This window comes from Lycium ferocissimum, chromosome 12 (assembly GCF_029784015.1).
Source record: "Lycium ferocissimum isolate CSIRO_LF1 chromosome 12, AGI_CSIRO_Lferr_CH_V1, whole genome shotgun sequence".
Taxonomy (NCBI): Eukaryota; Viridiplantae; Streptophyta; class Magnoliopsida; order Solanales; family Solanaceae; genus Lycium; species Lycium ferocissimum.
Window position 1 is genome coordinate 25,699,018 of NC_081353.1, and position 12,304 is coordinate 25,711,321.

General features: G+C 34.2%; 1 protein-coding gene across 1 annotated transcript; it reads left to right on the forward strand.

Moving 5' to 3' along the window:
* Positions 1–8,038: 8,038 nt before the first annotated feature.
* On the forward strand, positions 8,039–11,211 carry LOC132039151 (uncharacterized). The gene is made up of 4 exons (XM_059429693.1): positions 8,039–8,388; positions 9,296–9,574; positions 9,746–9,918; positions 10,859–11,211. The coding sequence occupies exons 1-4, from the start codon at positions 8,113–8,115 to the stop codon at positions 10,986–10,988; spliced, it is 858 nt and encodes a 285-aa protein (XP_059285676.1). The 5' UTR covers positions 8,039–8,112; the 3' UTR covers positions 10,989–11,211.
* The last annotated feature ends 1,093 nt before the right edge of the window (positions 11,212–12,304 follow it).

Sequence of the window (12,304 nt, forward strand, 5' to 3'; positions counted from 1 at the left end):
CATACCCTGACAACACTAAGGGCCTTAGGGAGGTTTAGAACAACCTAACACTATCACAGAACTACCATAGTTGACTTATTGAACTCCATCCAAACTTTAAACATTTTGTGGCCAAGTTACAAGTATGATCACTAAGACAGACCCAACAGAAGTATTTAAATGGCAATGACACAGACTAATATTCAAAGGCAACCTCAACCCAAAGTCTAACTATGAAATGACTTTATCCTTTTATACCACACAACATCTCAGAGCATATATGTCCTTCTTTTAGGACCAAATCACATATGATAAGCAAGACAGACTCAAATACAAAACCATTTTTAACTTCATAGACCCTAAACATCACCATCAGTCCTCTTCTTGACCCTGCACTACTTGTTCATTCAAAGAAATTCAATCCACAACATCCCAAAAAGGCAGTACCAGGCAACTTCACCAAAGACAACCTAGACAGACTCCTTCCAAGGTTTTCCCACTATTCCCCTTTTCTTCTTTTATCTTCTTAATTGTCAAAAGTTATGTGATTCCAATCTTGGAAAGATGATTTTTCTACACATAGCACACACATGGACACTTCTACACATGGCCAAAAAAAAAAAAAAAAAAAAAAAAAAAATAGACCTACACACACACATGTTTTATATTAACATGCCAATCCTTAAAGTTCTTTCTTAATACCATTTTCAGGATTTGGCACCTCATTACTAAGTTAAAGCAAGTATAACTATCATCACCACTTAACAAACCTATTTTACTAATTGGTTGATCATTTTGGACAAGATAAGGACCATCTCAGGACTGCCCTGAGTTCAGTTTATTTAACAGCGTCAAAGACCCTTCAAACCATACCAAGTACATTCTTATTCCACAAATTCCACCCAGAGATCCATTCAAACAGGTCCTAATAATTGTTATAATCAAGAGCAATCAGACAAATTAATGAACATCTTGATCATAGTTCAGGCCCCCCCAAAACCATTGCTTAAGACGTCCAACTAAGCACATTACTAATATGAAATAAAATATCAATCTTTAAACCTTTAAACCTGCCTTTTAGCCAAGTATACTATTAAATGGAATAAACAGAATTAAACCAAGCACCTTACTTAATAAACCTGTAAATCCTTAAAAAACCTTTAAACCAAGCACATTACCAAATAGAATAAGAAGAATCAGACTAAGCACAACACTTAAGCCAAATTGTAAAGTGAAGGTCAGAAGGTCATATAATTTGTGCTTATGTTGGCAGGTTTGGTTCAGAGAATACTTTTAATTTCTTCTCAAATTAGAGGTTGGGTCCAGCATATTACATTCACTATTTATCTTAATACAGTGATGATTTTAGGAAATCTTTACACGATGAAATTCTTGAGTACGAGTAAGATGTATGCCGTGAGATTGATTTTTCTAACACTACTTCTGTACACAAAATAGAAAAAGATGCTTGATTATTTCACAAAAGATAAATCAATATTGAGAATGCAATTATATCATGGAACAAAATGTTAGAATTCAAAGTTCTTGAGATATAATTTAACAACGTCAAATTTTATCTTAGAATGTTCTCAATTAATATCTTTATTTTTTCCATCATTTTTAATATCCAAATTCGTAAGCTTAATGAGCTCATTTATGACCGCGCGAAGCACGGGTAAATTACCTAGATACTGAATAATCACCGGATTTTTGTATAGTATTCAGAAAATGCTACTTTTGTTAGACAACAACTTCTCGATATATGAACGCGATTGTATAAGAAAGAAGACTTTGTTTCTTGAAGACGAGGCAAAAGCTTCTACATGTGAACTATTCGCATTTATAGCCTACATTGTTCATATTTCATATGTATGTTATATGTTGTTGAAACATAAAAAATAAAAAAAACAAGAATATTGATAAGTTGAATATTCAACATGAACAAAACTTAAGAATTCAAACGATATCTAATAATCATGAAATACACATGCAACACACGTGTCCAGGAACTAGTAAAATAATTAATGGAGACATTCCGAACCTACTGCCTTCATGGAGTAAGTTACCAAGATATATATAGCAAATTTTAAGGAAATTTTGTAGAATATGTATTCATATTAATTAGTAAGAGAAATAGACCTATTGCATACTACTCCTAAGAGGTACACTTACTGCCTTTCAATCTTAGATCGACCTTTGGACTCATGTGTAAGTAAGAGTGTGTTTGGTATGAATTTTCAATTTCTCTATGTTTGATTGGTCAAAATTGTTTAACCTAAATATTTGTTTATCAGATCAACTAATTAAACTCATAAAATTGAGGTCATAAGCAAGGTAGTTAATCTAAATATAATTTATCCTTTTGATAATATGAATATAATAGAAATAACAATTGTGGCAAGGCAAGCAATTGAATGGATATGACAAACTAAAGAGAGAGAGAGAGAGAGAGAGAGAGAGAGAGAGAGAGAGAGAGAGAGAGAGAGAGAGAGAGAGAGAGAGAGAGAGAGAGAGAGAGAGAGAGAGAGAGATTTTTATTGAATATTCCTGGCCGGATGACTGTAAGCAATGATGAACAAGAATAGATCAGCAACAATTTTTTGAGTGTATTCATAGTAACATGTGTAATCCAATGATTTACAATGATGAGATGATGGGGAATTGATAAGGTAATACCTTTGTAACCGACTCCGTGAATCTCGCACGTTTCAACCATTAGATAGGATCGTGGTGATCAAACGTGATTAAATATCAGAATTTGATTGTTTTTGGGAAGTAAATGGTTTGAGTATTTTGATATTCCAAAATATATCCTTATGAAGCATGACTGGCCGTTGTGTGCAAACTGGGACCGAGACGAAGTTATTGGGCGATTAAATGTTCTTCGATCTTTGGACAGGCTGTCGTAGGCTGGTTCGGGATTGGCTGTGAGTTATTTTTGTGCCTGCCACATGTCTGATCAAATAGTCTTCACCCTGGTATATTTATCACCAATAGCGATAGTCCCCACCCCCACTTTCTGGGTAGATCTGGGGAGTTGTCAGGAAGTGAAGCTTTTTACGCGGGAATAGAAGCACGATCATCAATATTACCCTTGAATCTGAACTGGTAGATGTCTTTTCAATTTTGCATACATGACACTTGTCTTAGACGAGATTAAAGGTGATGTCATCACAGTTACCAAGACAATAATTACTTTTTGCTTATTAATACTAGATCTTCTAATCGATACCTCTTCTTCGTCTTCTTCAGCCTTCTACCAAAGATATCTTAGTTTGCTCAAGAGATTCTTTCTTCTCGTAACTTTCTATTTCTGAATCTTCATCGATTTCAGTGTTACCTCTACATATGCTCAGCCATGGCATCTCAAGACCAACACCTTCAAACCAGCCAACGTTGTACTGCCACCGACTCTAACATCACTGAAAGGTGATTTCTCCTGTGGAACCAATGACGTTGGTAAGGAAGTAAAAGGCTCTCGCATGCAAACCCTCGACCAAGAGTAAGGGGGTTGATCGAGATCCCAGACAGGAGGTGACAGTGTCTGACATTATTTCTAAGGTGTTGGATTTCTACTTGAATTATTGATCCTGGAAAAAAAATCTCAAAGTAGATCGATGATCGGGACAAGTCAGTGGGTGAGTTTGCTTCTTTGATATGATTGGAGCACGTCCCTATTGTCTGGGGGACTGTGAAAGGCAAGAAGCTAGGGGAAGTACACGTTTACAATGCTCAGGAGGACGACTTTGTTACTAGTTATTTTGACAGCTATTTTTCATGTTCACGTACCTCTTCACCATCGGGTTCACATTTCCAGTTGACTTAATTTTTTGTGAGCTATGCATAAGATATAACATCTGCTTGGCTCAAGCTGGCCTCAAGTGTGGAGCCTGAATACATGTTTGAAATATCTTGTTGCCCTGATCGAAGAGTCTTTCACCATGGAGCACCTTGTGCATCTCTATTCTCGGAAGCTCTATCGGGGAGGGGTTAAGTGCACCGACAATCACAATTGTTTTTATTTTGTGCCTTATACAAACACTAATTGTGTGAGATTTTCTCGTCTCACAAATTAGTGGTCTTAAAAATGTAAAATTTGGGTCCACTAACTTGTGAGAAAAAAGAAAAGAACCTCACACAACTAGTGTCAGTTGTGTGAGATACAAAATAAAAAAATTCAGCAATCACAATAGTTGTCTATTAAACATGGTCATATTTGTGATGCATTTAAGACTTAATCTAATGAAGCCAGCTTTATACTTTGTTTCTTCCACGCTTCTCCGTCATCTTCTCTTTTTCTTAAAGAATAAAGAAAATAATCAAAAAAGACTTCAATAATATCATATTTGTCAAAACACGGATTCAGCACATGGACGGCTCAGAAGATGAAGTGTGGCAGATCTAGTCTAGTCAGAACCAAATCAGGAAAGATAGCTTCGGTCAGGCTTCAAGATTGTGCCCGAATAACATCCTGTGGGTATGTTTCCAGTTCATGACAAACCTGGTACATCAGTGATGATTTGCCTTGGTCCGGATTTAAGCAACCGGTGGATCATCAGTACCCGGTCATGATATGCCTCACAGATAAACCGATTCCGCATAATTCTGGATCCACTTTGGCTTTATGTATCCACAAACATAATGGACTCAAAGTGCAGATAACGATCATTATGAATATCTGAACATGCGAAAAACCTTACCTAGAGTTAGATTATAAATACATCATTTTCCTTACTTGTATCCAATCTGATTTTCATCATCTCTAATGTATAAGCATGTAATCTATAGCAAGCAAACAAGTTCTTATTTTTCGGGCCACGCTGACAGTTCCGCGGAGCATATATAAACTCAATAAAATCTTTTCTTACTCGTTTGCTTTACTGCTTTGCAATTCATTACAGTAGAATATATAGTACGTAAGTATAGTAATTAAGAGTAATTTTTTTTTTTAGAATATGCATCATATTAATGAGACACGCACACATTGCTTACTATAAATTAAAAAGTGCACTCACTGCCTTTAAATCTTGGATTGACCTTTAATTTGGACTCATGTATAAGTAAGTCGCTCAAGGAATAATATCTTGTCTCCAAGAAAAATGTAATATCAAGAAATCCTAGTGCTGCATATGAGAGCAGTATATCCCTCCTCCTCTAGCTATCGAAGATCTTGATCTTAAAGATTATCCTATTAACTTTAGCACGTTATAAAAAACAAATACTCCCTCCATTTCAAAATGTTTATCTTACTTTGCTTTTACGACCGTTTAAAATAGAATGCCTCTTTCCTTTTTTGGTAATTCTTTAATTTCAACTTTCCACGTGGTATGTTTAAGATCATAAGATTAAAGGACATTTTGGTACATTCTACATATCTTTAATTTGAGACCACAAGATTCAAAAATCTTTTTTATTTATTGGCTAGTCAAAAAGCAGAATAAACATTTTGAAGAGAAGAGTATATCAGAAGCTCAGAGTCGAATATTCTCCATCAATAATCATAGAAAATATAGGCATATAAGCAGTACCGGCAGCAAATATCCAAATGACTAGTAGATAATGCAACTCTGGTCACTCAACAAAATTATTAAATTCTTGCTAACCAGAGTCCAACTCCGTCTTTGCAGGCTGTCTTTATTCTTAAGCAACTATGTATAGCTGCACACTTAGATGCCCAAGAATTGCACCCATCTACATGTGTCTTGCTAACATAAATTTGTTATGATGTCCCTTTATAGAGTAAATATTTACTCGTGCTCGGTATTTAGACCAAATCATATTACTTTATCATGGTGATGTTAAAAATTAATGTCAGCATGTGTATTAATTAATAATGATTTAGTAATAAGGGTGTAATTTAAAACATGTGTCATGTATTTATTAGATCGGTATAACTATCGAGTGCGAATAAGTTATTCCACTAACAGTAGAAAATCTTTATTTTACACTATCAGATCATTTAAAAGATATAATGAAAGGTAAGTATCGGCAACAGTCAGTGACTCAGTGGAAGTGGGTGTATACACACCACTTTTCCCAGACTCCCGGATTACACTGGTTATGTTATTGTTATCATTTTTGGCACGTGAGAAGTGTCACGTGACTAGACAAATTAGGACCGTTGAAGTACATTCCCTCGAGTGTGACGAGTTGCATTTGTGGGTCCAGATTCACATATATGGGCCCCACAAAATAAAACAACGGCCGTATGTAAACAAAGTACGGGAATGCCGACAAATTAGTTTGGGTTAAGTGCAACACTGTCAATTTTAGGATGACAGTTTAAAACATGACCATTTTTGTGATGTATTTAAAATTTATTTAACCTGATAGAGCAAGCTTCAGATATGTTTGTTCTTTGTTGTTCCACCTCCTCTTTTTCGTAGGGTAAATAAAACACTAAAAAAGGATCTCTTATATAAATTCTCATTAATATTATAAAATTAAAAAGAATAAAAATTGTAATGAAATCATGCTTATCATCATATTTTCGTGAATCTGAATGAAGCTAGTCAAAATCGATTTTGAGTACTCATATCCGATTCCAAGTTCATTGATTAACTTTGGTTTTCAATGATTATAGTACAATCTAAGTCATTTCAAGAATCAAGTGCAGCCGAGTAGATATCAGCCATCACAACAACTCTGCCATTATATAACTTGTGCAAAGTAGAGTGGATGTCGGTTACATTTAAAGTGGCGCTGACTATATTTCAAATAACGGCAGTAAGAGTGATTACCTATTTCATTTCTACCAATTTAGTCTGCGTTTTGGACAATATTTTCAAGTTAAAAGTATACACTTGGACACTTTAAAAAAAAAATTGAAAATTAAAGTTGTATTTCTACTATATTAGAAGAGTGGGTTGGATCGTCGTCCACCCACTCTTCTAATATAGTTAAAATAAAAAAATAAAATTTAAGGTGGGGCCCACTCTTCGACAATAGTAGAAATTTAAAAAAAAATAAGGTGGGTCCACGTGAACAGTTAAGAGACAATTGCTAAAAAAAAAAAAAAATATTTAAATAAAGATAATAAGTTCAGAATATGGTAAATGTATGCTTAGAGAAAATTTAAAGAAGAGAAATTCATGAAAAAAGAAATAACGATTTAAATTGAACACAGAAACCGCTAAAGAAGTCATAAAATCAAAAGATTTAAAACTACACATATGTCTCACACAAATAATGAGGAATAACATCAAAAAGACGAAATATAAACGGTCAAGAAACGTATACACATATTTTCTTAAAATGATGAAGTTGGTCTATACTTAAAATTTTAAGACCAGATGCTAACACATGAAAGCGCTTTTCAGTGTTGTTGAGTAGAAAGAGATGATGGCATGAAACTCGGTAGGAGAAGGTGTATTTCAAATCTTTTAATTGGAGAACCAAACCAGGAAAGTCATATATGGGAGAAGCGAACTAAGTAAAATAATTTATTGATATTTTCAATTAATTGAATTATAATACTTTTTATAATAAAAATTTCATAATTATATTACTAAAAGGTACTCTCTCTGTCCTAATTTATGTAACATAGTTTGAATAGGCACGAAATTTAAAAAAGAAAGGAAAGATCATTGAAACTAGTGGTCTAAAACAAGTCACAGATATTTGTGTGAATTTAAATCATTTCATTAAAGGTAAAAGAGGAAGTTTCAAGTTAAATGACTTCTAAACATAAAAATATATCATTCTTTTTAAGACAGACTAAAAAGAAAAGTGTGGTACTATTTTTTGTGTTGGGCCTGTGCTAGCATGGGCTTTCATCATCTATTTGTATATAAACTGCATTTTGAAAAGTAGTTCATGCGAAACTTAAAACTTGAGCACTATAAGTACTTAGAAAGTCAAAATAGTTTTTAATGTTTAATTATCTTAACTAAAAAAATTGTTATCTATAGCAATTTTTTTTTTTTTTTTTTTATAACTTTAACATCTTGAACACAAAAATTGCAAGGATAGGTAGATTATATTAAAATATAAATTGTCACACACACAATATACATATTGTTTCCTCTATAAAAGGTCAAACAAACTCTGCTACCTCTGCTCCAACTTGGTTGAACTGAGACTCATTAAATTATTCTCAAGTATTTTCTGACCAACAAGTGAATAATTAAATTAATGATGCTTCTTCGTAGCTCTTCAAGTCCATTATTGAAGCAATATTATTCATGGCTACCACAATTATCCCCAGAACCAAAATACTTGTCAAGATCATCTACATCACTCTCAAGCTCATCACTAGATTCAATACCAAAGATGTCCAGAGCTTTGTCTGAAACTGATCTTAAACTGTTCAATAGGCCATCATCTTCAAGCAATTGTTGCATGGCCATGCCCAACATACTTCCTATCACAGTTGATGAAGAAACATATGAAGAGGAGAAAGAAGATGAGGTAGTGCTCATAAACTGTTAGATAATCTCATATATGTTTGAGCGAGTATATTTTTATTTACTTAATTATGTTTTCGGTATACCTTTTCATGTTTTGAAATTAATTATTCTTTTTATGGGCTTTATTTTTGTCTTCAACACCCCGTCTCATGTACGGGCAGGATTCCTTTTCCATATGCTTAATGATGTCTTCGACATAGTACCCCTTCACGTGCTATCCTCATTCATCTTTGCATGGGGTTTAATTATGTTTTCAACACGCCGCTCCCAAGTGTACATGTGGCCTAAGTCTCATGCCAAATTTAAGTTGAATATAATGTTAACTTAGTGTAATTTTTTTCCTACTATTAGGTCACCTCGGAGGATGTATAAGTAAGCTTCCTTGAACATGAGATTTATATTTTGAGAATAAAGTAACTTATTTATTATAAAAGGTAAAAGAGATCTGGTAGTGTAAAAATTTCTTATATTGACTGCGTATATAACTTAAATTTTTTTTATAATGGAATAACATAAAAAGGGCAATCCGGTGCATTAAGCATCCCGCATCCATGCATGGTTTGGGGTAGGGCCGCACCTCAGGGGTGATATGTAGGCAATCTATCGTGACGCAAACATCGGTGGCTGTTTCCACAGCTCTAACACGTGATCTATAGGTCACACAGAGACAACTTACCTCTGCTCCAAGGTTCCGGTCCCTTCTTTTAATGGCCTAGCATGTGAATATTTTTATATTGATAATTGGTTATTGTGATAAGACTCGTACCTAAAACCATTGCTGCCTATTTTTATGCTACTATATTAAAATTGATGTAACATCTCGTTATCTATAAACTTAAACGGTTATAAATAACTGTCTTCAGCAGGTAAGGCTGAATAATGGGTTGATGTTGTTTCCGAATTATCAGTTTGAAACGGGTGACGGGAGTGAAGTTGAGGAAGAGAAACACACGAGGGCAGTGGAGCTGGTGGTTGACGGTGGTGGAAGTGGAGGAGCCGGTTGTGGAAAGAAATGTGGTGGTTGTGGAGGTGGTGATGATTCTGATGGTGGAAATGGTGATGGTTCTGAGTATTGGGATTCGTCAAATAATGGGAGTGATAGTATTGATTTGTATTACACAAAGATGATTCAAGCTAATCCTGGGAATTCACAGCTTCTTGGAAATTATGCAAGATTCTTGAAAGAGGTACTAATATAAACTTGCATTTCTTTATTTTAACTTGGTAAATGGTTTATAATAATTTAAAAGATTTTAGTACTAAAGTATTATATAAATTGCAAAAATGAAAGCATGCGGAGATGTCCACGTACTCAGTTTCTAAGAGTTGTTGCTTTTTGTATATTGAAAACCAAACAGGTCCGTGGAAACTTGGTGAAAGCAGAAGAATATTGTGGGAGAGCAGTTTTGGCAAATCCAACTGATGGAAATGTACTTTCATTATATGCTGATTTAATTTGGAGATCCCATAAAGACGCCCCTCGTGCTCAAAACTACTTTGAGAAAGCTGTTAAAGCTGCACCAGACGATTGGTAAGAATAATTTTTATATATGACATGAAGGGATTAACTCATTTTTACCTATATATTAATACTTTCAGTGTAAGTAATTGTCGTCTGATTTATGAACAAGTTATATTATAGAATTAAAATATGGGAATTGTACGTAATATGAGAACTAAATAACGACGAGATTATTTAGTGAATATACTTTTATTTGTAGATGTTTGGTTCATCGGAGTAGAAATGAAATATATAGTGAGTCTAATATAAAATATGTATTTGATTTTACAATAGATAAATTTGGATAACCTTTTCCAATTTTAACCTTGACTTTCTTAAAGGGCTTCGGTAAAAGAGTTCTGGAGATGAACATCTTTTTGTCTCTTTGTCATTTTATTCCAGGATTAGTGGACTCCGAAGTGCTATCCACATTGAGTGTGGTATAAAAATAATACCACAAAAAAGAAAACAATATTAGAATTGCTTATAACAGCATAAAAGGATTCAACCGCAACAAATAAAATAATCTCACATTTTATTTCGAAATTGTTATCCTCTATCCCTGGGACCAAACAACTCATTTTATATATTCTAAAACCTATCCACCTTATTTTTTTCCAAATAATTAATCCCACTTTTTATGGATAATTACTGCTTGTCGTTATCTTTTAAGTGAGATAATAGTATAACAATTCACTTACCCTATCAATATAAAAAAATTTGGAATTAACTATTGAATTTATCGCTAATCTGTTTCTAATATCTCGTAACTAGCACAATTTTTTGATGATCTATCGTTAATCCTTCGCTAAATAAGATTAGAGACTTTTTTTTCCCTAATATTAGGGACTGATTTGGCTATTTAGCTACAAATTTTATCTGCCGCTTATTTCTGGTTTTTAGATAGTGTATTAGTTTAGGTTAAGTAAAGTATATATGAAACTAAATTAAGTGTTTTTTTATGATGCAGTTACGTGTTGGCCTCCTATGCACATTTTCTTTGGGAAGTAGAGGATGAAGAGGAAGAAAAAGAACAAGAACAGAGACAAGATCAAATGAGCCATAATATTAACTTATCAGAACCTAGTTTCTTCATATAACTCACCCCATCTAAGTTTAGTGTCTCTATATATATGTTATAGCAAAAATAAAATTAACCTTCTAACAATTTTTTGTTTTCTGTATATCTTTCACCCTTTTGGGGTTTCTTTTTGTAACCTTTCATTTCCCCCGGCTACTAAAGCATTTTGAAGAAGTATAGTGGTCGCTCTTTCTTGGCTTGATTGTAATTAAGAATGAAATGAAATTATGTTCATTTAAAAAGTTGACTTCTAAATAAAATAATTAATGGGGACATTCCGAACCTACTGCCTTCATGGAGTAAGTTAGTGTTAAAAATTAGTAACAAGAACAAGAATCGTGTACCTGTTAACAGCAACGGAAAATTCACAGAATTTTTGTTGCTTCAAGCCAATTCTACTTCACTAGGAAATAGAACACTAATATCCACAAACTAAATGCCCTTTTTGTTTTGTCTGTGTATTCCTTTCTGTAAGAACACCAGATGAATATTTTTCTCTATCTTTTAGAAGAAAGCGTTCTAGTTTCTTTTAAAGCAAAAGAAGAAGAAGTGGTTACTTGGAAGAAACTGTTCCCACAATTTCACATTGTTAACGTTCAGAGTAGTGGTAACTTCTTTGTAGGAAATTGCTCATTATTATCCTACTAACCGGGTCAGGTCAGCCCAACATTGAGCGACCCATAGCCCAGCCCATTATCCAACATCTCCCACTTCGCTTATGGTGGGCTACACCCAAAACCAACATTACCTCAACAGCACGCGTAATTCATACTGGCAAATAGTTCGTGCGACCCGCGAGCACCAAGAGCTACAACATTCTTAACACATCAAGGTTGTACAAGAGCTCTATGTAGAAATCCAATCACATGTGGAAGGGATTCACTACTAACATGAGGATCTTATTACTCGCAATACCCCAGACATCATCCGCTACACTAGTAGCTAGTTATCTGATCCCTCGTCCTCTAAAGAGGTGAACTCGAGTTCATGTTTAACTTTATATCCACAAATACACTTGACACTCTTATGGTAAGTGTAATGGTCGGCCTATGAATACAAGTGAAATTAATAATTTTAATTGTCTTCCCTTTCTACTCGAATCTATCTATTCCAAATCAACTGTTTTCCTAGACATGCACTGCATTGACGAATCACTCGTGGCTATTAGTAACATGTTAAAGTAGCAGCACTGATTGAAACTTCAAGAAACAACCAAAGGTCAAAGGGTATTCCATTGAAAAGTTAATGTAACTTTTCGGGGTCTCACACAATGAAGAAGCAGGGATCCATTTTTCCATTAACCCATTGGTCTCTTAGCGCACGTGGTATGAAACA